Consider the following 23,498-nt stretch of genomic DNA (forward strand, 5'->3'; position numbering starts at 1 on the left):
ATTAGGACCCATTTTTTGTTTTTAAATTCAAGGGATTATTTTGCTGTACATGTACATGTGGAAAAGATTTTTTGCTGTGATGGCTATTATTTCTTTGAATTCTCATTATCGTAGGCCTGAAGCTCCATTGGATCAGGAACAGATAACTGCTGCTTATCCTGTAGAACATGGTCAGTTAGAGGCTCATCCAAAACCAGACTTTGTCAGAGAATCAAGTGAGACAGACGTACAAAAGTTTTTAAGTAGATCGGTGGAAGACATTAGACCTCGTCATACTGACACAAATAGTCAGTCTACTTGTTTTGATGTACCTGATCAAAAGACTATAGCCACTCCTCAAGAAGAGCGAATTTCAGCTGGAGAAAGTCAGCCTGCCCGGAAAAGAAGTGTTTGCCATGGATCTAACCATACTCAGAAATCAGAGGAGCTGAGGAATGAGCCATCTGCAAGCATTCCTAAAGTAACTAGCAGAGGTATTGATTCAAAAGAACCAGCAGAAAGGCCAGAGGAAAAAACAAAAAAAGAGGGCTTTATCCGATCTTCTGATGGACCAAAACCTGAGAAATTGTATAAATCTAAATCGGAAACTCGTTGGGGCCCAAGGCCTAGTTCCAACAGAAGAGAAGAAGGTAACGACAGGCCTGTGAGAAGATCAGGTCCTATTAAAAAACCTATACTTAGAGATATGAAAGAAGAACGGGAGCAAAGAAAGGAGAAAGAAGGAGAAAAGGGAGAAAAAGGAGAAAAGGTCACTGAAAAAGTGGTGAAACCTGAAAAGACAGAAAAGAAAGAAGCTCTTCCTCCACCACCCGTACCACCTGCAGCACCAGTTCAGCCACAGTCGGTTCCACCACAACCTCAACCAGAACCAGAGAAACTTCCTTCAGTAGAAACTTCGCCTTCAACTTTGGTACAAAAGCCACCTCAAGATACTGAGAAGCCTTTGGAATCTGTAAGTAGTGTTGAGGTAGAGCCTGCAGTCAAAACCGTAAACCAACAAACTGTCACAGCACCAACAGTCAAGGAAGAAAAGCAGCCTGAGAAAGTCATCAGCAAAGACCTTGTTACAGAGAGAACTCGACCAGATTCAAGACCAGCAGCTAAAAAAGAATCCACTGTACCCCCTAGGACCTACTGGAAAGAAGCTAGAGATAGAGATTGGTTTCCAGATCAGGGATACAGAGGTCGAGGCCGAGGTGAATATTACTCCAGAGGGCGAAGCTACAGAGGCTCTTACGGAGGACGCGGCAGGGGTGGCAGAGGGCACACTCGAGATTATCCTCAGTACAGAGACAGCAAGCCACGAGCAGAGCACGTGGCCCCAGGGCCCCTCAGGCAGCGAGAAGAAAGTGAAACACGAAGTGAGAGCTCGGACTTTGAAGTTGTTCCCAAAAGAAGACGGCAGCGAGGTTCAGAGACTGACACAGACAGTGAAATTCATGAGAGCGCGAGTGACAGGGATAGCTTGAGTAAGAGTAAGCTCCCCAAAAGAGAGGAGCGGCCTGAGAGCAGAAAGCCGGGAAAGCCACAGTCTTCTTTCAAGCCCGAAAATCATGTCCGAATAGATGGTAGACCCCTAGAAAAACCTTTTATAAGGGATGATGATAAACCTAAACCAGGCTTCCTTCCTAAAGGAGAGCCTACAAGGCGAGGCAGAGGGGGAACATTCAGACGTGGTGGAAGAGATCCTGGAGGTCGCCCATCACGCCCTTCTACCTTACGAAGACCTGCTTATCGGGATAATCAGTGGAACCCAAGGCAGACAGAAGCTCCTAAACCAGACAGTGGGGAGCCACCAAGGAGACATGAGCAGTTTATCCCTATCCCAGCAGATAAACGGCCTCCAAAATTTGAACGAAAATTTGACCCAGCTAGAGAGAGGCCCCGAAGGCAGCGTCCTACGCGACCACCAAGGCAAGATAAACCTCCCCGATTTAGACGACTAAGGGAGAGGGAGGCTGCTTCAAAAACCAATGAGGTGGCAGTGCCCACAAATGGCACAGTTAATAACGTGGTTCAGGAACCAGTTAATGCTACTGGAGATATTTCTGGGAATAAGACACCAGACTTATCTAACCAGAACTCTTCAGATCAGGCAAATGAAGAATGGGAAACAGCCTCTGAAAGCAGTGATTTCAATGAGAGGCGTGAGAGGGACGAAAAAAAAAATGCTGATTTGAATGCGCAAGTGGTGGTAAAGACGGGAGAGAATGTTGTACCTCCAAAGAGGGAAATAGCAAAGAGAAGTTTTTCTAGTCAGCGACCTGGCATAGATCGCCAGAATCGGCGTGGTAACAATGGTCCACCCAAATCCGGAAGGAATTTCTCAGGTCCTAGGAATGAAAGGAGAAGTGGCCCACCATCAAAAAGTGGAAAGCGAGGGTGAGTATTTTATGTTACGTATAATTACTTTTGCATCTTTTGACGGGGGAGGATGTGGGGCGTGCTACTCAGCTTGTGGGATCTTAATTCCCCAGCCAGGAATTGAATCTAGGCACTTGGCAGTGGAAGTGCAGGGTCCACGAATGGCTACTTTTGCACCTTTAGAGAAACTTAAACTATACTTCTTGGTTGAACTGTGCAAAGGCACCACTCTTATAGAGGATCAAGACATTCTTGTCCTATAGGTTTTTTTTTTTTTTCCTATTCTAAAAGTGTAAGAGTGCTTGAGAAAGAGGTTAGTGGATCACAGAAGTTCTTGCCTGTTGTTATGTTCAGTTCAGTCGCTCAGTCATGTCCGACTCTTTGCAACCCCATGAATCACAGCACACCAGGCCTCCCTGTCCATCACCAACTCCTGGAGTTCACTCAAAGTCATGTCCATCGAGTCAGTGATGCCATCTAGCCATCTCATCCTCTGTCCCGTTTTCTTCCTTCCCTCAATCCCTCCCAGCATCAGAGTCTTTTCCAATGAGTCTACTCTTTGCACGAGGTGGCCAAAGTACTGGAGTTTCAGCTTTAGCATCATTCCTTCCAAAGAACACCCAGGACTGATCGCCTTTGGAATGCACTGGTTGGATCTCCCTGCAGTCCAAGGGACTCTCAAGAGTCTTCTCCAGCACCGCAGTTCAAAAGCATCAATTCTTTGGTGTTCAGCTTTCTTCACAGTCCAACTCTCACATCCATACATGACCACTGGAAAAACCATAGCCTTGACTAGACGGACCTTTGTTGGCAAAGTAATGTCTCTGCTTTTGAATATGCTGTCTATGTTGGTCATAACTTTCCTTCCAAGGAGTAAGCATCTTTTAATTTCATGGCTGCAATCACCATCTGCAGTGATTTTGGAGCCCCCAAAAATAAATTCTGACACTGTTTCCCCATCTTATTTCCCATGAAGTGATGGGACCAGATGCTATGATCTTTGTTTTCTGATTGTTGAGCTTTAGGCCAACTTTTTCACTCTTCTCTTTCACTTTCATCAAGAGGCTTTTTAGTTTCTCTTCACTTTCTGCCATAAGGGTGGTGTCATCTGCATATCTGAGGTTATTGATATTTCTCCCGGCAGTCTTGATTCCAGCTTGTGCTTCTTCCAGTCCAGCGTTTCTTGTGATGTACTCTGCATAGAAGTTAAATAAACAGGGTGACAATATACAGCCTTGACGCACTCCTTTTCGTATTTGGAACCAGTCTGTTGTTCCATGTCTAGTTCTAACTGTTGCTTCCTGACTTGTATATAGGTTTCTCAAGAGGCAGGTCAGGTGGTCTGGTATTCCCATCTCTTTCAGAATTTTCCAGTTTATTGTGATCCACACAGTCAAAGACTTTGGCATAGTCAGTAAAGCAGAAATAGATGTTTTTCTGGAACTCTCTTGTTTTTTTGATGATCCACTGGATGTTGGCAATTTGATCTCTGGTTCCTCTGCCTTTTCTAAAACCAGCTTGAACGTCTTTAAGTTCATGTACATTTCCTAAAAGAGTCCTGTTAAAAATTTGTAGCTTTGGGAAAATCAACACACCCGAGGACAGGACGTATGCAATGTCTTCCATTTGGTAGATCATCTTACTGATGATGAGTAGCCTGCCTTTCTTGATTTCTCTCTGGAAAACTGTGGGGCTCACAGGTGTCCTCTGGAACTTAATCATATGCAGTACCTCTGTACTGGTTTCTAGAGAGTGAATGTTGAAACTGAAGGATACATTATATTCCCCTCTCAAGTTGCAAACCTACAGTAAACCATCTAGCTTACAGAGAGGCCTAGAAAGCAAAGTCCTGCCCCACCACCAGTAACAAATAGCATGACATTGGTGTTTTTAAAAGAATTTTTCTCAACTGTTCTAAATTTGGTCTGTTCTTTTTAAATATTAAAATGTTGTTTATAGTAAATTATTTTTTGGTACTAAATTATAAAGTAGTACTATTTCTAGTTTTAAATCTAGGCTCTGGTACTTCTATTTGTATAAATTCTCTGCTTCCTCACCTGTAAAATGAGGAGAAAGCAGTAGAACTTTAAAAATGTGTGAAGATTCAGTGACATGATATTTACGAAACAGTGTAACACCTGGTATATAGTCAGCAACTATTATTATGGTGTGCCCATTTAAAAAAAAAAAAAAAAAACAAATTCCCAGATTTGCTGCCTGAGCTGATAAGAAATTTATTCAGACAAAATATTATCTTAATCTGTACTGGTTAGATACACTTAGTATGTCAGGTTACTATATCAGTCAGTAAAAAATATTTTCACTTCCTGATAATTTAGAAAAAGTTCCAGGAAAGTAATACTACCAGTTGTGTTTATTGAGTACCAGTTTATCACAGAATTTAAACCTCTCTTTAAAAGTCAAAAGAATAGGATAATATATATAGTTACATTAACAATGTAGTTGTTGACTATAACCAAGCTGTTCGAATTTCAAGTAGTAATACTCAAGGTTTCAGCCACCTTAGCAAGTCTTTTGTACCATATAGATGGTAGCAACCTGGACCTGCAGACATAGCAGTTACAGGCTATAGATTAATGTTTTCTAAGTGTCACATTTAGAAGAAATGAATTCATAGCTCACATGTTTGAGATCATGGTTTTTTTCAGGCTCTTGATAAGCTTTTATCTTGAGTAATACTATAGATTGAGCTGAAAGTGAATTGATAAGCCCATTTTTCATGGTGTATGTTCTTGAAGTTTTTATAAAATGAACCCAAGAAAAGAATTTTTTAACAGGAAGAAACCCTATAGAAATACTTTTGGTTTGTGAAGTGGATTGGTTTCCATATTAAAACTGGTTTTTAAAATGTTTTTATATATATGTATGTATATGTATAAATCTGATTGAACTTTTAAAACAAAGACTTGTAAGCATAGAATTCTTTACACTGTTTTTTTTTCATATACCGCCCTCTTGTGGAGAAGATCCACCATTGAATACTTTGGACTAGCTTAGATCACAGAAATTTTCTGCTATGAACAATGTCGATTAGCTCATTTATAAACATAATGAACACAATAAGAATAGACACAGTAAGAACCTTCAGGGAATAATTAGAATTCTAGAATTTAATTTCTGGAAAGAACTCTGAGGAGCTAGTCTTATTTCCTTTATTGGGAAACTCCATCTTAGAAAAGTTGTACCCAACAAAAATCACTGAGGCGTTTCTATCCCACTGTTATTTCTTCTTAGACTGAACTTTAGAAACTGCCACTAAGGGCATTTTTCTTTTGATCAAGGATATGGTGACAGTGGGCTTCCCAGGTTGTTCAGTGGTAAAGAATTCACCTGCCAATGCAGGAGATGCAAGAGACACAGGTTTGATCCCTGGTTTGGGAAGTAGAAAATGGCAACCCACTCCAGTATTCTTGCCTGGAAAATTCCATGGACAGGTGAGCCTGGCGGGCTACGGTCTGTGGAGTCAAAAAAGAGTCGGTTATGACTGAGCAGCTAAGCCACACGCCACACACACATGTGGAGCTAGTAATAAAATCTCAGATGATTATTTTGTAGGCCATTTGATGACCAGTCGGCAGGCACCAGTGGTGCTGATCCTGTCAATGGCAGCTCTGCACACCATCAAGAAGGAGCACCTAATGGTACAGGACAAAAGAACTCCAAAGATTCTACTGGGAAAAAAAGAGAAGACCCCAAACCAGGCCCTAAAAAACCCAAAGAGAAAGTGGATGCGCTGTCACAGTTTGATCTCAACAACTATGCAAGTGCGTTTCAGATCACCTTTGTCTGTCTGTCGTCTGTCTGTCCATCTGTTAGATTTAAGTAGATACTATAAGTAAAGGCATCAAGAAAAGAAAGTTGGACTTCAAGGTAGAGGTAGAGACTGATGATGATGATGATGATGATAGAGCTTTAACTGAAATAACAGCAACTTTTACCGTACCTATGCGTGCTTGATAAAATTCTTGTTAAAGATAATCCACAGTTTCAGTTTTCTTAGGAAAGTAAATTAACCACTCTTCCTTGCTAAACAGATGTGGGGGGACGCACAGAAAATCAAATGAAGATGCTTTGTATATATGCTGTCTTTGAAAAGAGAGAAGTGTTAACCTCAATGAATTATGACCTTGAGAAAATTGGTATCTAGGATATGGTAAACAGAGAATAAACAACAGGATGGGAGGTAGTGTTGCTGTGGATAATATACTTTCAGAAAGCCACGGAGTGATAGGATGTCAAATGTGAAGGATGAACACAGCCAGAAGGAAATATATGATGAAGACATTAACAAGGAATCTTTAAGAGTAGACACTTACACAGACGAATATTGGTATTTCCCATTCATTCAGATGAGCCTTAAGCTCGAAATACTGAATAAGATTGAGAGATTTACTAAGTTGAGACTAGATAGTAGTATGGGAAACTGGTTAGGTACTGTTGTCATTGCATATTAGAGATGTTGATAAGAGTTTTCTTTCATCTAGTTAATGGTGGCTCATATTTCCTGGTGGCTCAGATGGTAAAGCGTCTGCCTACAATGCAGGAGACCTGGGTTTGATCCCTGGGTCGGGAAGATTCCTTCTATTCCCTGGAGAAGGAAATGGCAACCCTCTCCAGTACTCTTGCCTGGAAAACCCCATGGACAGAGGAGATTGTTGCAGGCTACTGTCCATGGGGTCATAAAGAGTCGGGTACAACTGAGAGACTTCACTTTCACTTTCTATACATATTAAATTTGATTTGGGCCCAGGACCTTGACATTATTATTTATAGACCAGCTATTTTCAAAACAGGGTCTTCAGACCATCAACATCACCTGGAAGTTTGTGAGAAAAACAAAATCTTGGGCCCTACCCTAGGTCTACTGAATCAGAAACTCCTGGCATGTAAAGCAATCTGTGTTTTAACAAGTTCTCCAGGGGATTCTAATTCCATTGCACGCAAACTTGAGAGCTAGTTCTGGACTATCATTTTAGGATTCATGTGGAAAAGAAAGAATCTTAACTGTATGTTTTAAGAATCTTTAGATTCTTTAGAACTGTGGTTCTTAATAGGGATGATTCTGTACCCCAGGGGCATGTGACAATTTCTAGAGACATTTTTGGTGTTGCAGCTGGTGGCTAGATGTTAATGACATTTATATATATATATATATGTCAGCCTCAGGCCTTAGCTACAGCACGTGGGCTTCTCTCAGGTTGTGGTGCACAGTCTCTAGAGCTCGAGGTCTCAGTAGTTGGTGCACAGGCTTAGTTGCTCCTTGACATGTGGGATATTAGTTCTGTGACCAGGGATTGAACCATGTCCCCTGCACTGGAAGGTGGATTCTTAACCACTGGGCCTCCAGAAAAGTCACCTACTGACATATTCGTGGGTTTAGGCCCATAAATGCTGCTAAATGTTTTATAGTGCACAGAACAGCTAACTCACAATGTTAGTAGTGCTGAAGTTAGAAAGCTTTGATTTAAAGTGATTAAAGTAAATCCATAGGAAATTTGGATGATTGTTTGGTCCATGAGAAGAGAGACTAGCATCCATCTAGACTTCACATTTGGAAAATGACAAAAGTCCACAGAACATGGCAGATTTGTCTTCTCAAATATTTGTTTACTAGTTTTTCCAAACAACTTCTGGAGTACGTTTGCATAGTATTATTAAGACAGTATAAAAAGGTAAGTATTGTTTCTGAATTGATAATGAAAATTGAGCCATTAGTTTTAACTTGTTGAAGTTTTGTGTTTTTGGTTTTTTTTTTTTTTACAACATTAAAAAAAATATTTTTGGCTATGCTATATCTTCATTGCTGCAAACACCAGCTTCTCATTGTGAAGGCTTCTCTTATTGTGGAGCACAGCCTCTAGGCACACAGGCTTCAGTAGCTGTGAGGCACTAGTCTAGTTGCCCTACAACATGTGGAATCTTCCTGGACCAAGGATCAAACACATGTGCCCTGCCTTGGCAGGTGACCTCTCAGCCACTGGACCACCAGGGAAGTCCTTTAATTAATTTTGAGTCATCTTTAGGTTCTTTAAAATAATCTGAATTTCCTAAAATTAGTTCCAAATCTTATGTAGCACCAGACAAGAACAGAGCGTTGATCACAAAGTATTGTTCTCATGTCCATAAAGCTTTATGCAGTTGAGTGAACTATTCAAAAGGTTTCTAAAGGAGCTTTTTGGCAAGAAAATGAAAATAATTAGTGATGGTATGACTATGAAGACAAGCTTTACACATACTTTCTAGTTTAAGTGAAAAACCAAGACAAATTCAGAATTATGAAGGGGGATCTCTTGGAGTGCATAACACCCTTTGAAATATTGAACTAAAACCTTGCATTGAGATAAGCATATGCTTTGTTTTACAGTTAATTTCTTAAAGGATTTAAAACATAAATAGAAGTGCTATAGGTAAATCAGAATCAGTGTTTTTCCTTTTAAATCAGGTTTTTACTGAACAGACCAACAGTAATAGGTTTGTAAAGAGTGAAAGCCAAACTTAGTATTTTTTTTCCCTGTCAGTATTTCTATGAATGTGAATTTTTAGCTATTTAAAAAGAACTGTTTGCAGGTAGATTCCCTTTGATCTACTCTGGGTCATATTCTCTTGGCAACACCCAAAAGTTATCACTGTTCTGAATTGTGTGTATATCATTGCCAAGCAGTTTTTAATTATGTGTTCCCCAATCACAACATAGTATAGGACTTTATGGTACAGTGGATAGGAATCTGCCTGCCAATGCAGAGAACATGGGTTCGGTCCCTGGTCTGGAAAAATCCGACATGCCCTGGAGCAACTAAGCCCGTGTACAACTACTGAAGCCCTCATAGGGCCTGTGCTCCACAAGCAAAGAATAGCCCCTGTTCTCCATAGCTAGAGAAAGCCCACACACAGCAACAAAAGACCTAGTGCAACCAAAAAATCACAATAAATTAATTATATTAAAAAAGAGTCCACCTGCTTAAAAAAACCCATATATTTATATTGTTTGCAAAATTAATTTGAATTGCCTCACCCTTTTCTTACATTCATTGTGTAAGCTTTATACCTGCAACCCAAAATCACATCACCTGAACTGTTTTTATTTTTCTTTTAAGTGTTAATGGGTCTAAATTTCTTATACTCACTATAATGTATAGGATAGTTTAACAAAGTAGAATAATTGTTAGACAATGCATTGAAAGTGTATCTTGAATTATTCTTTTGCTGGGTTATTATGATATATGTACATCTATATCACTTTATATTCCCATGGAACTTTGTAACATATATTTCATGTTTTTAAATATATGATACAGCTCACATTGTAGACAATAGTCTACATAAACTAAAGTCATTAAGAATCAAAAGAGCAGCTTAGCTTGTCAGCACCATGTTGTTAGCAAATCAGCCTCTTAGAGCTTACTGCGTCCTTTGAGAAGGGGAAACTAATAATGCCCACCTCTTAGAATGGTTAGATGCAAATAAGATTAAAGTGCTAACATAGGTCTTCATAGCACGATACACGTCTTGAGACTGGGAGAGGTAAAGTGATTTGAGTATAAGATAAAAGACTTTTTTGATTTTTCTTTAAAAAAAAAAAAGGCATTGCCACTTCATTGCTTAAGGAAAAAAAAGATATGTATCATTCACAGGTAGTTTTAGGGCTTGGTTTATCTATGAAATTTTCAAATTTTAGTAATAGCTATTTTATGTTGTGGAAAATGGGTTATTTTATGAATTATAAGTATTGGATTTTTGCCTTTTTTATTTTTAAGCACTATTGGAGTAAACAGTTGTTTTTATCTTTTCAGTTGAAAAAATTTCACTTTAAATCTTATTCTATTCCTATAGGTGTTGTTATAATTGATGACCATCCTGAAGTAACAGTAGTTGAAGACCCCCAGTCAAATTTGAATGATGATGGTTTTACTGAAGTGGTATCCAAAAAACAGCAAAAGCGTTTACAGGATGAAGAACGCCGGAAGAAGGAAGAACAAATCATACAGGTTTAGTGTTTCAATTTGTTGCTGCTTTTTTGGATTATTGCTCAAAATATACTAGGAAACGGTTGAGGTTTCTTCCCACCTATAAGGTCAGGGCCTTATTTATTACTCAAGTGCTGAGAATGACCTGATTTTTCACAACTTTAAACTGTTTTTAACTGCAGTGAGATCAGTTTTAAATAAAATGTAATTACTGTATCTTACTATCTGCCTTAGAGAAGATCATCTTTATTTCAGAGCAACTTATTTGCCCCATCTTACTTCATTGCAGTGTTAAATCTTGTTAAATCAGTGTTAAATCTTGGAAATCTAGCTAACACAACTCCCATGATCTCTAATAACTTACAGATTCTTGACCTAAGCCAGTTTCTCTTAAAATCTAAATTAGTTTATTTAAATGCACAGTATGAATCACAGTAAGTTTAATTTTTCTTTTTACCGACCCAAACACCCATTTTGCTAAATGCTGGACCAGTATAAACATAAATAGAGCACGTGGGTCACAGTGATAAAGAGCCCTAATAGATTAGAAGGTTCTAAAACAGGAAGCACTGTAAAAATCCTATGTGTGTAATAATATTGAGTTTAACTGAGCGTAGTCCTTGAACTAGATATTTTCAGAAGTCATTTATTGTTACTGTGTTTTAAGAAGGTAAATCAGTGCATACATTCTATATAGCATAACACCCACCAACACTCCCAGAATTAATGTTTTTGTGGCAAACATCAGTTGAGTGGAACCAATAATTTTTTGTCAGGTAGAATCTGATTTTGCTGCCAAATGAAATTAGTGCAAATTTACTTAATTTCTTTGATTTCAGAATTGTGGAAAAGAGCTTGTGGACCTGTGTATCAAGAATATGTTTTTTCCCCTATAGCATATTGGCTTCTCATAATTTAAAATCTCATTAGCAATCTTGATGTTTTTATTTTATTGAGTAGGTATTTTGTAAAAGAACTAAATTAGTAGTAGGTGACTTTGTTGGAAGATCTGTTCATGAACTGTTACATTTCAGCTATGTTATTGACACAAACGATTCCTGCAAATTTTTTAAGGTCTGGAATAAAAAGAATGCAAATGAAAAGGGAAGAAATCAGACTTCTAAGCTCCCACCAAGATTTGCCAAAAAACAGGCTACAGGAACCCAGCAAGTACAGCCTCCAGCTTCAGCTCTAACCTCAGCTCCGGGTCCAGGGTCAACTTCAGCTCCAGTTCCAGCCACAATCCCAGCTCCAGTTCCAGCCTCAACCCCAGCTCCCCTTCTAGCATCACCCGCAGCTTCTGTTCCAGCCCCCGCTACAGTCCCAGTCTTAACCTCCACCTCAGCTCCACTCCCAGCCTTAGCCTCAGCCTCAGCTCCAGTTCCAGCCTCCACCCCAGCTACAGCCACAGCCTCTTCTCCAGCTCCGGCTCCAACCCCAATCCTTGCCTCAGCTTCCTCTCCAGCATCTGTCCCCATCCTTACCTCAGCCTCAATTCCCATCCTTGCTTCAGCCCTAGCACCAGCTTCAGCTCCACCTCCAGCCATCTCAGCCCCAACTGTCCCTGCCTCAGCCCCGACAGCCCCAACCCCAGCCCCAGCCCCAGCCCCAACCCCCACCCTAGTCCAAGTCCCAGTCCCAGCTCCCACTGCCCCAGGTCAGACGCAGGGACAGACTCACAAACCAGTCCAGAGTCCACTACAGACTACAACACAATCTTCGAAACAGCCACCTCCTTCAATTAGACTACCTTCAGCTCAGACACCTAATGGCACAGATTATGTAGCCACAGGAAAACCCATCCAGACCTCTCAGTCACATGGCACTCTTACAGCTGAATTATGGGAGAACAAGGTGGCCCCACCAGCTGTGCTGAATGACATTTCTAAGAAATGTAAGTGTGCAACAGAGAAGTGAGGGGTGGGGAATGGTGTGGGAATTGAGAGTTTGTTTTCAATTTTATTTATAAACTCACGGTTTTTTTCTAGCCATCTCTTTTTTTCTTGATAGAAAGCAGTAATAGTAATCTGTAATGTTAGCTTCCTTTCTTAAAACCTTTATTTCTAAGACAAGTGTGTTACACTTTTAACAGCCGTATTTTATGGACACAACTTTTTGTTGATAAAACAATGTAGTTTTTTGGGGGAATCATTTATTTTGGTGTGCAAGAATCTCTTTAAATAGCATGTGAAAATTCATTCTTTTATTGTCTAGCTACCATTAAAAGAAAGGGTTAAATGGATTGTGAATTATTAACCTCTAAATTTTAATGGTCGTATTTCCCGTGACTTATTCTTTTCAGTAGGTCCCATCAGTCCACCACAGCCACCTTCTGTCAGTGCGTGGAATAAGCCCCTAACGTCATTTGGATCAGCTACTTCATCAGAGGTAGGAGCAGATTTAGTAATGGCTTTTGTGGGGTTTTGTGGCAGTTTCCTTAAAACAGTTACTCAAACTTTGGCCTGTATCAGAATCACCTGGAGAGCTTAATTCCTGATCCTTAGTCTGTAAAAAACACCTTCCACTAATCTTGTATTTTAGATTCAGTTACAGTGTGACCTCTTAAGGACCTTTTTCTAAGTGATTTAACCATATTTTAATTGTTGCACCTCTTTTATCTAAACTTGTTACTTATTTTCTTTATCCATTATAATGCAGATTCTGCAAGTTAGATTGGTAGTGTCTGCCTGAATCAGTGCCTAGCACAAACAAGGTGTTACATAAATTAGAAGTTTAATTGATAAATTCCTCGGGTATGTGCACTCCATTACCAATCACGAAGTGCTTTCATGTATATTAATTTTTATTTTCAGAGCAGAAGTGGATAACACTGGGATTCCTATCTTTTTTCTGCTCCTCCATTAATTTATTCATCTATTTGTTGTTTTACATTTGTTTTAAATGATTTTTTACATTTAAGGGTGTGATTTGCCCTACAGTTCAGGGCAATTAAAGCCAGAACGTTAAAACTTAAGTCTTGCCCTACTTTTTATTTTATCAGTTGTTTTCTAATACAGATCAGTAGTGGTTAAAGGAATACTTTCTTAAAATACGACCAATGTCAGTTATGGGACTTCTCAGGTGGTGCTATAGTAAAGAACTTGCCTGCCAGTGCAGGAGATGTAAGAGACATGAGCTCAGTCTCTGAGTTGGAAGGATCCCCTGGAGAAGGCCATGGCAACCCACTCCAGTATTCTTGCTTGGAGAATCCCATGGGCAGAGGAGCCTGGTGGGCTACAGTCCATGGGGTCACAAAGAGTCGGACATGACTGAAGCGACTAGCATGCATGCGTTATCAATTAATCTGAATTAGATGAAGACTGCTTTAAACCTCCTATTGTACTTTTAAAATTTGTAGTATTACATAAATCATTCAGTCAAATTTGAACTCTACTTTGAAGCAAGTTTTTAAATGTTCTTTTACTAGGGAACAAAGAATAGTCAAGAAAGTGGAGTTGAAATTGGAATTGACACAATTCAGTTTGGTGCTCCAGCTTCAAATGGGAATGAAAATGAAATTGTTCCTGTGCTTTCGGAAAAAACTACCGACAAAATATCTGAACCTAAAGAACAACGGCAGAAGCAACCACGGGCAGGCCCTATCAAAGCCCAGAAGGTAAAACCGTTCGTGTTCCAGCCACTAACATATAAGGAGAATAAATAAGTTTTTAAATTGGATTTAGTTTTCAATGAATTGTCTTTGATCATGATGTGTTTTTGTCATAAACGTTGAATTTAGCTTCCAGATTTGAGTCCAGTTGAAAACAAAGAACATAAACCTGGTCCTATTGGAAAGGAACGTTCATTAAAAAATAGAAAAGTAAAAGATGCCCAACAGGTGGAGCCAGAAGGACAAGAGAAACCAAGTCCTGCTACAGTCAGAAGTACAGATCCTGTGACAACAAAGGAAACCAAAGCAGTTTCAGAAATGTCTACTGAAATAGGAACAATGATCTCAGTTTCATCCACAGAATATGGCACTAATGTGAAGGTAAGCAACAGGCAGTGATTACCAAGTCAGCTGATGGAAAGCCAGGTCTAACATGAATGGGGAAAACAGCAGCAATATACTTTTTGTGTGTTTTTTTGCTTGAAGCATATAATTCTATAGCTTATATGGGTTATTATTTCTACAGAGATTTTATTTCATGGTGTGCATATGTGATCTAAAATTCCTTACAGTAAATTATTTCTTTCTTTGGAAACTAACTCTTAATTCTGAACTACTGAGTAGTTTAAAGTGAAAAAATATTTATACAAGATTAGAATGCTTTTCGGAGAAGGCAATGGCACCCCACTCCAGTACTTTTGCCTGGAAAATTCTATGGACGGAGGAGCCTGGTAGGCTTCAGTCCATGGGGTCGCTAAGAGTTGGACACGACTGAGCAACTTCGCTTTCATCTTTCACTTTCATGCACTGGAGAAGGAAATGGCAACCCACTCCAGTGTTCTTGCCTGGAGAATCCCAGGGACGGGGGAGCCTGTTGGGCTGCCATCTATGGGGTCGCACAGAGTCGGACACGACTGAAGTGACGCAGCAGCAGCAGCAGCAGCAGAATGCTTTTCAGTGAGTTTATAGACTTTGAAAGAATTGCTGCATATTTCTTTTTATTTTGTTCATGGAGTTATAATGGACCCCCTCCTTACCTTGCACACTAATGAGATTCTGAGGTCAGGAAATAACATAAACTTAGTAACTCCAGGTACTGAGAGAAGGAAAAAGAAATGGCAACCCCCTCCAGTTCTCTTGTCTGGAAAATCCCGTGGACGGAGGAGCCTGGTAGGCTACAGTCTGTGGGGTCGCAAAGAGTTGGACACAGCTGAGCGACTTCACAAGCCAGAGTAACTCCAGTATAGCCAGCTTTCTTCTAGAGTTGGAACAAGTCTTGTTTCATTGGTTGAGCACCAGAGGAATGACTGACTTGCATTTAGGGTCTACATTGAATGGAAAAATGTGTGTCTTTAAAAATACTCATTAAGGCAAGATAACACTGAGTGACTGATGGGGACTGACACTTGTGGGAGTAGCAGATTTCTGTCTGCCATTTGGTGTTCGCTCTGGAACATATGCTCACTGGAAAGAAAGGTGGATGGAACCTTTCGTGTTGCTTGAATATTTTTCTCTTTTTAATTGCCATGCAACTTAGTTCATGGAGGTGAAAAGCTCGTGTGATCTAACTCTACCATGTTTAAAGGAGAGATTCATGATGATAAACACGGAGTTTATCCTAAAATCTAATTGTGGCAACTAAGATCTTGACATTCATTATCCATGTTTTATTTTGAAGAAAACAAAAAATCAATAGTTGAAAGTAAGCTATAGATTTGAGTATAAGAACCACACAGTTATTTTAGAAATCCAGAGAAATAAATATTTGGTACTGTTGACAGCCTCCTATATTGCAGTATATATTTTAAATGTATAGGACTCTAGCAATGGTTGAAATGTGGTAGGTCCATGTTTGTTTTATCCCACTGTTGGTCTCTAAGATTTGAGTGTTAAGGTTTGGTATCCTCTCCTGCTTTCTTCCAAAATAGCTTCACAACTGTTAGGCTGTCGTTAGAAAGTGACTAACTCCATTTAAAACTTTTTTTTTTCTCTTACAACTCCACAGGAGTCTGTAACAGACTATACTACACCTTCTTCCTCTCTGCCTAACACTGTGGCTACTAATAATGCAAAGATGGAGGATACTTTGGTTAATAATGTAAGTAACCAACTGGAGATATTGCAGGTTTGGATAGGAACCTGGCTGTTGTTACCTAAGAGTTGGTAGTAAGTTTGTATTTAGGAGCACTGTAAGGTAATTAGAGGAAATAGTCAAAGCTGAGTTGTTGTTTTTCCCCTGAAAATCATCACTTTAATACCCAGGCTTGTGATGCTTAGGCTTGGTTTCATATGTACTAATCCTGTTAACCTGATTTTGGTAAAAAAATTTTATTCTTAGTTTTCACATTCTACTGATTCAGCATTTAATTTTGTTGGTAATTTTGTTCTTAAATGACACCTTTTTATAATGCTGTGAAAGGTCGTTCACTTAAAAAGACAATTAGATTATTACTAAAGATTTATGTGTTTCTTTTTTAATTTGAAAAATGATACTGGACATTAACGACTTCATTCCTCTTCTGAAGACTGAAGGGTTTATCTTCATAAACCCTTGAATACTCTCTTAAAAGATGACAGTCAGTTATATAAACCTGGCTCTCACCTCCCAAAGCAACCATATTATAATTTAAGGATCTGTTAAATATTGGTACAGTCCAGTACTTGGCATAGTTCACAGACTGACGGGTGAAAAATGGGTAAGCGGAAAAAAGAAAAGAAAAGCATTTAGGAGTTACATGTGTGGCTCTTGTTTTGTAGAGCAGATATGGTGGAAATTTGGTCATCTGCTTTCTTTTTTAAATATAGTCCTTGATAAATAAAGGCTTTTCTTTAAAAAATAATAATAATAACCTTTACAAATATGTTTAGAGAGCTCTTAAAAGGCTTCAGTTCTATAACTTTGAGAATAAAAATTCTCAATTGTGTTTTATTACAATGTCTTTGCTGTGTTTTCTGTTTTTGTCTTTAGTGTCAGGTATAGAGACTTTTAGGTGAAATGCATTAGGGATCATTTAATCCAGCTTTTGTAGTCTGGCTGAAGGAAAAGGTATAGAAAGGAAGAAGTCACACATTTTGTCTTTGTGATAGGAGAGCACTTTTGGAGCTGATGAATGTAATTTGTCCAATTTCTTCTTCCCCTGACCTTTTGAGGAAAGGTTTATTTAACTTTCTGTAGGAAGCAATGGAATACTAGGGAAGGCAAAAAGGCTTGGTCAGTTTAATTCCTAGTGTCACTATGTAGATGGTCATTTGAATTGTGGTGTCTTTTCTCATTTTAGAAAAATAGAGAATAGAATATGTTACCTTTTCCAGAGTATTATGATGCCTTCTGCCAAACTACCCTTTTCTAAAAATTTAATGTATAAAATATGAATATGGAAGGAAAGATCATTAATCTTAAAACTCATTAAATATCTGCATGAACGTTTTAATGGTTTCCGTCTGATCTGCATAGTGGCTTGTATACAGAGGACTACTGAAGGGAAGATGCCCCATCTTGAGTATAAGTAAATAGTCTGTGTTTGACTTTTAGCAATGTATTCAGAATGTATTTGAAAACAAGCTCAGTTTGGGTCAGGGAGCGTTTATAAAAAGTCATGAGTGTGAAATGATTTCACAGTGTTGCTTATTTGTGCCAAGTTTGGTGGTGATTCTGAGCTTAATATAGTGTTAGAAACAAACAAATTTCCTATACGGGGAAAATTTTAGGACTTTTTGAAATGTCCTTTGTTTATTCATTAGGCTAGGGGTTCCATTTTATGCATAGAACTGTGGTCTTTTTAAAAATTAAACTGGGGAATTCCTTGATAGTCCAGTGGTTGGGACTCTGCACTTCTAGAGTGCATGAGTTTAATCTCTGGTCAGGGAGCTAGGATTCCCACAAGCCACTTGGCGTGTCTAAAAAATAAAAACTAAACTGAAAGATGGCTTATTTCCCTTGTTGAGGCTTAACACACTTTTTTTTAAAGATCTTAACGGATTTATGGGTTGTAGTACCTAATATTACAGTTGTTTTGAATCTTCAATGATTCAAATCAATTTAAATCTTGAAGATTTAAATGCAGGTGGTCTTTTAGATCATTAAAGCGCAGCTATTTTAAAGATTTATAAAATAGTCTCCATTAGATTGCCCATAGTATCACAAAGTGATTATCTTAAACCCTTCCCCAGCATTTCATTTTATTTAAACAACTGACTGAACCATCAAAATCAGTCATGTAGTAGTACATAATAAAATCTTAAGATCCAGAGAATTAGAAAAAAAGAGATAAAGGTAGCAAGTTTCCAATATCTTCAAGTTTCTATTAAATAACAGTACTTATCACAATTATGTATTGCTACCACAGTTTCTTTAGTGTAACAAGGTGGAGGTGAGGTGATAATTATAGCCTTTCCTCCCAACATTACTTTTGTTCTTGAATCTAGTTATAAGTTGACTAGGTTGCTATAGAGAGACTTTCTTATATTTACTCTATCATGTTAAATGCTTCATATAGAACCTGTGGGTTCTGTAAATGGTAAAAATTATATTCCCTAGAGCTTTGCTTTACAATGTATGGTCCAGGGACCAGCAGTATCAGCATTACCTGGGAGCTTGTTGAAAGGCAGGATTTTGTGACTTACCCAGACTAAGCGAATTTGAATCTGCGTTTCAACAAAAACCCCAAGTGTTTTGTATATACATTAAAATATAGGAGCATGGCCTTTAAGTTTATACTTTATATCTGTGACAGATTCTTTTTCTGTCAGTGATGTATAGATAAGCAGATAGTATTTCTTTTCAGACATTTGATCTAAGATGTCCGGAGTTATCAATTAGTGTAAATGCAGTGTAACTTCAGTCAAATATTCCTGTTGGTTCTAGTGAAAATAACCTTAGAATATATTAGTGTTATATTTGATGGGGCTTTTGCAGCAGACTTAGTTAGATTGTGATATGTGTTGCCTACCTTTTCAGGTGCCCCTGCCCAACACCCTCCCCCTCCCTAAGAGGGAGACTATACAACAGAGCTCCAGCCTAACTTCAGTTCCTCCCACTACTTTCAGCCTCACCTTCAAGGTATGTACAACATCCATCTCTAAAGGTCCTTGATTGTTGCATGCAAGGGGACATCAGTTAATACTCTCGGCATTCTTACTAGTTTAGTGCAATCATCAGCAATACTAAGCTGAAGAAATGGAGTGATGTCAAATCACACCTTAAAATTTTATTAGTTTTTAACACCACATAGTAGTAGGTTGATATCTTCATATTTAAAATGAGGCCTATGCTTGTAAATTTTGTCTTAAAAATACAAGAGCGCGTGTTATGTTTGGTTTGTGTTGGGTTCCTCTTAGAGACTATAATAGTTCCTGGAAACCAAGTAACCTGCTGTTGCATGTTTGTTTGTTTTTTATCGTAAGTACCAATAATGGTTAAGAATGCTAGTTTTCCGTCTTGTGTAAGTCATGTGTGAATTGAATGGATGCAAAGTGGTAGTTCTAAAGATGTAATTGATTAAAACAAGTAATTTTTTATTTAATTTTTGTTGGATAATTATTGAATAAGAGTCCAAAAGAGATTTTACACAGCACATGCTTTTTGTTGTCAAGAAGTTTCAGCTTTTTTTTTTTTTTTTTTAATCTCCTATTACACTTAAAATTTTGAACTGTGCTACATGTTACTAATACTCTTGTACAATTGAGTTATTTGAGACTATATCAGTTGTTCACCTCAAGAGTAGTCAGTGGTTAAAAAGAACAGATGTACAGATATGGAATTAAGTGAGGGTTATTTTTAGCTGCAATTTATTTATCTCTTTGGTGCTATGTATTTATAGTTTTATAACCTGGACCAGTATTTATCCTCTAATATAGCAGGACTTTCTCATGCTGCACTGGTTGCCAGTGAATCTTTTTGATGGTCAAGAGAGGAAGTAACTAAGTTGTTTTATAATGTGGTCAATGTTTGTTTCTAGACTCTTGGTGTTTGATTCTCCAGCCTCTTGACCACTTGTCCCCTTGACCCCCACCAACATCTTTTTTTTTTTTTTAATATCCCCAACTTCTTTTTAAGAAGCTGCTTAAATACAAGTTTGAGATGATAAAATTTTTACAAGACAACCACTTCTGCTTTGTGTCATCTCCATCTTTACCCAGTCCTTACTATTTACTGCCAGTTCCTCCTACTCAAAGTCAAAGCTGTGGTTTTTCCAATAGTCATGTATGGATGTGAAAGCTGGACTATAAAGAAAGCTGAGCACCGAAGAACTGATGCTTTTGAACTGTGGTGTTGGAGAAGACTCTTGAGAGTCCCTTGGACTGCAAAGAGATCCAACCAGTCCATCCTAAAGGAAATGAGTCCTAAATATTCATTGGAAGGACTGATGATGAAGCTGAAACTCCAATACTTTGGCCAACTGATGTGAAGAACCGACTCACTGGAAAAGACCCTGATGCTGGGAAAGATTTGAAGGCAGGAGGAGTAGGGGACAATACAGGAGAGATGGTTGGATGGCATCACTGACGTGATGGACATGAATTTGAGTAGGCTCTGGGAGTTGGTGATGGATAGGGAGGCCTGGCATGCTGCAGTCCATGGAGTTGCAAAAAGCAGGACAACGACTGAGCCACTGAACTGAACTGAACCTCATACTCAGCCTTTTTTGTTTTTTTTCCCCTTGAATGACTCTCAACCTGTATTTCATACTTATATCTTACATTTGATTCCTCGAATAAGCAAATATAATATCATTAGTTATTCTTTAGGCTGGGTGTTGATTCTTCACATTGCCTTTCACTGGATGTTTTTAATACCCCCCAAAATACAGTTGAATTAAACTAAATTTAAATTGTATTAGCTTAAGACTTTTTCTAGTTTATTTTTATTTTTTTAGTGTACTTTTATTTTATACTGGAATATAGTTGATTTACAATGTTTTGTTAGTTTCAGATGTATAGTGAAGTGATTCAGTTCTACATATGCATATATACATTATTTTTCAGGTATTTTTCCCTTATAGGTTATTACAGAATAGTGAGTAAAGTTCTCTGTGCTATACAGTAGGTCCTTGTTGATTATCTGTGTTTACTTTTTTTTTAATGCCTCTCTTTATTTGAGAGATGTATAAAGTATGGAAATCTCTATTAATATTATATGGGTATTACTGACAGTATATCTGTCAAAAGGAAAAATGAATATAGTTAAGTAATTATACTTTTTAGGTTCTTTGAATTTCTAAAATTAGAATCTAAATTTTCTTGCTGCCTAAGAAATGAAACCATGTGTATGGCTTAAATATTATGTAGAATTAGTAAGCTATAATTTATTTCCAGTACAACAAAACTGGTTTTCAGTCATTGTAGTCTTTAAAACTGCTCTAAGTCATAAAATCTCAATTCTAGCAAATTGCATTTTGTTGGACTTCTTAAGTGGTAGTGTGGGATTTTTTTTGCTTTTGTTTCTTACCCTCTTAAGACTTTCGTTTTAAAATAAAACACATTAGAAATCAGCAAGGTGACTGTGAAGAAAAGGAAAGAAGCAAACCTAAAAGTGTCTTATATTTTGAATTTGTAGTAATGATATTAGCCATCAAGGTTAAATTGTATATAGTGTGTGTTTTAAGAGGAAAGTAGGGAGATATGTAATATTTCTAAAATTATTAAAATCAGGTTGAAATTTTTATAAAGTTGGTACTTCAGGGACCTACAAACTTCCCAGCAGTGATATTTTAAAATCTTATTTGTGAAAAGTATTCTCATGGGGCTTACCTGGTGGCTCAGATGGTAAAGAATCTGCCTGCAATATGGGAGACCCAGGTTCGATCCCTGATTGAGAACGATCCCCTGGAGTAGGAAATGGCAACCCACTCCAGTATTCTTGCCTGGAAAATCCCATGGACAAAGGAGCCTGGTGGGCTGCAGTCTTATTTGGTTGCAAAGAGTCAGATACAACTAACACATAGTATACATATACCCACGTAAGTCATTGCTGCTGAATTTTGTAGATTATCTTAGAGTTTTCCTTTCCACTCAGTATTTTGACTAGTAGAACAAGAAACTTCAAAATTTCTGTATCTGTTCCTTTCCTGTTCATTGAGCCTCAGGATAGTTGAGGATCTGCATCTTTGCTCTCCAATCCAGTATCTACACACCACAGGTAGTTACTGAGCACTTGAATGTGGCTAATCCAAGTTGAGGTGTGTGCTGTAAGTGTAAAAGGAAATAGACACTGGATTTGAAATGTTACTTTTTAAATTAAAACATCTCAATTTTTATATTGATTATAGCTTTTAATTATTATTGTAGATATATTGGGTTGAATGAAATATGTTACCAGAATTAGTTTTACCTCTTTATTTTTTAGAGTGTGGCTACTAGAAAATATAAAATTACATGTGGCTTGCATTTATGTCTGTTGAACAGCTCTAAATAGATTAAATAAAACCCATTTCTACTTTTTAAGAAACCAAGACTACAGGTAAAATCAGTACCCACAAATACAAATGGTGGCAGTCAGACCTGAAATGCTTAATGGGGTCTGGACATGAAACAAGAAATAATAATTCTACTGAACCCGAGCCTAAAGCCTGTCTGGTTACATTGCCTTTAAAACACTGTGAACATAAAATAGCCAAACAGAAGATACATCTCACATGCCATTCAAGTGAGATTTATCTCACTTGAAGGCTTAAAGGCTTAAAAAGAAAGATTGGAGAGAATGGATTTTAATGGAGGACCTTTAATGTCTTGCTTACTAGAATCAGAGCCTTAAATCAGTCCGAAAGGACATGGTATTTCTGTTTCCTTATTCACTGGTAGGAATAGGGACTCATATTTAGATGATTAAAGCTGTCACTATATTTCATTGACCTGCTTGCCAGAGCATTCAACAAACCCTGTAGAGACAAAATTAAAACCCATTGCAATTTGAGTAAAGGAGCGGAGATAAAGAAGAAAATGAAAGGTTTAAAAGCCTTATGGTCCTAATCTGAAAGATTGTATTTGGAATACATTTATGTATATATATTTGTTTATATATGTGTATTAGTTCTGTGTTATGATAGTGATTTTTTTTTGTTTTTTGGCTTTGAAAAATGTTCTTTTTGTTCCAGATGGAGTCTGCTCGCAAGGCGTGGGAGAATTCTCCAAATGTAAGGGAAAAGGGATCCCCAGTAACTTCCACAGCACCTCCAATTGCAAGTGGGGTCAGCAGTAGTGCCAGTGGACCAAGCACTGCTAATTACAATTCGTTCTCAAGTGCATCGATGCCTCAGATTCCTGTTGCTTCAGTCACTCCCACAACTTCACTATCAGGTAGAAATCCTCGTGTACCTTTTCTGTAATGATCTTAAATTATTTAAAATTTCTTTAAGATCTTTTCCTATTTACTCTTCCCAAAAGTATATTTATAAAAGACGTAAAATTGTACATGAGATAATTATCAGCTCTTTTATAAACTTCTTACCAGTTTGCATTTTAATTTTCATTATTTAACTCATACAGCTTATTAGCCCTATTCAGAAATAACACAGATGGGACTTCCCTGCTGGTCCAGTGGT

The 23,498-nt window shown here is 38.0% G+C and overlaps 1 protein-coding gene across 23 annotated transcripts in view; it reads left to right on the top strand.

The window, feature by feature from the left end:
• PRRC2C (proline rich coiled-coil 2C) overlaps positions 1–23,498 on the top strand; it is a 95,169-nt gene that overhangs the window by 53,292 nt on the left and 18,379 nt on the right. For 13 of the 23 annotated variants that reach the window (XM_027975606.3, XM_027975598.3, XM_027975609.3 and 10 more), the window contains exons 16-25: positions 115–2,382; positions 5,941–6,149; positions 10,216–10,370; positions 11,424–12,243; positions 12,652–12,737; positions 13,777–13,965; positions 14,089–14,340; positions 15,965–16,057; positions 18,917–19,018; positions 23,052–23,253. In XM_027975606.3, the coding sequence (XP_027831407.1) occupies positions 115–2,382; positions 5,941–6,149; positions 10,216–10,370; positions 11,424–12,243; positions 12,652–12,737; positions 13,777–13,965; positions 14,089–14,340; positions 15,965–16,057; positions 18,917–19,018; positions 23,052–23,253 (4,376 nt within the window). The remainder of the gene's footprint in view (positions 1–114; positions 2,383–5,940; positions 6,150–10,215; positions 10,371–11,423; positions 12,244–12,651; positions 12,738–13,776; positions 13,966–14,088; positions 14,341–15,964; positions 16,058–18,916; positions 19,019–23,051; positions 23,254–23,498) is intronic. The other 10 variants (XM_027975599.3, XM_060396089.1, XM_060396087.1 and 7 more) reach the window with 4 other exon arrangements.

The sequence above is a fragment of the Ovis aries genome, chromosome 12, assembly GCF_016772045.2.
Source record: "Ovis aries strain OAR_USU_Benz2616 breed Rambouillet chromosome 12, ARS-UI_Ramb_v3.0, whole genome shotgun sequence".
Taxonomy (NCBI): domain Eukaryota; kingdom Metazoa; phylum Chordata; class Mammalia; order Artiodactyla; family Bovidae; genus Ovis; species Ovis aries.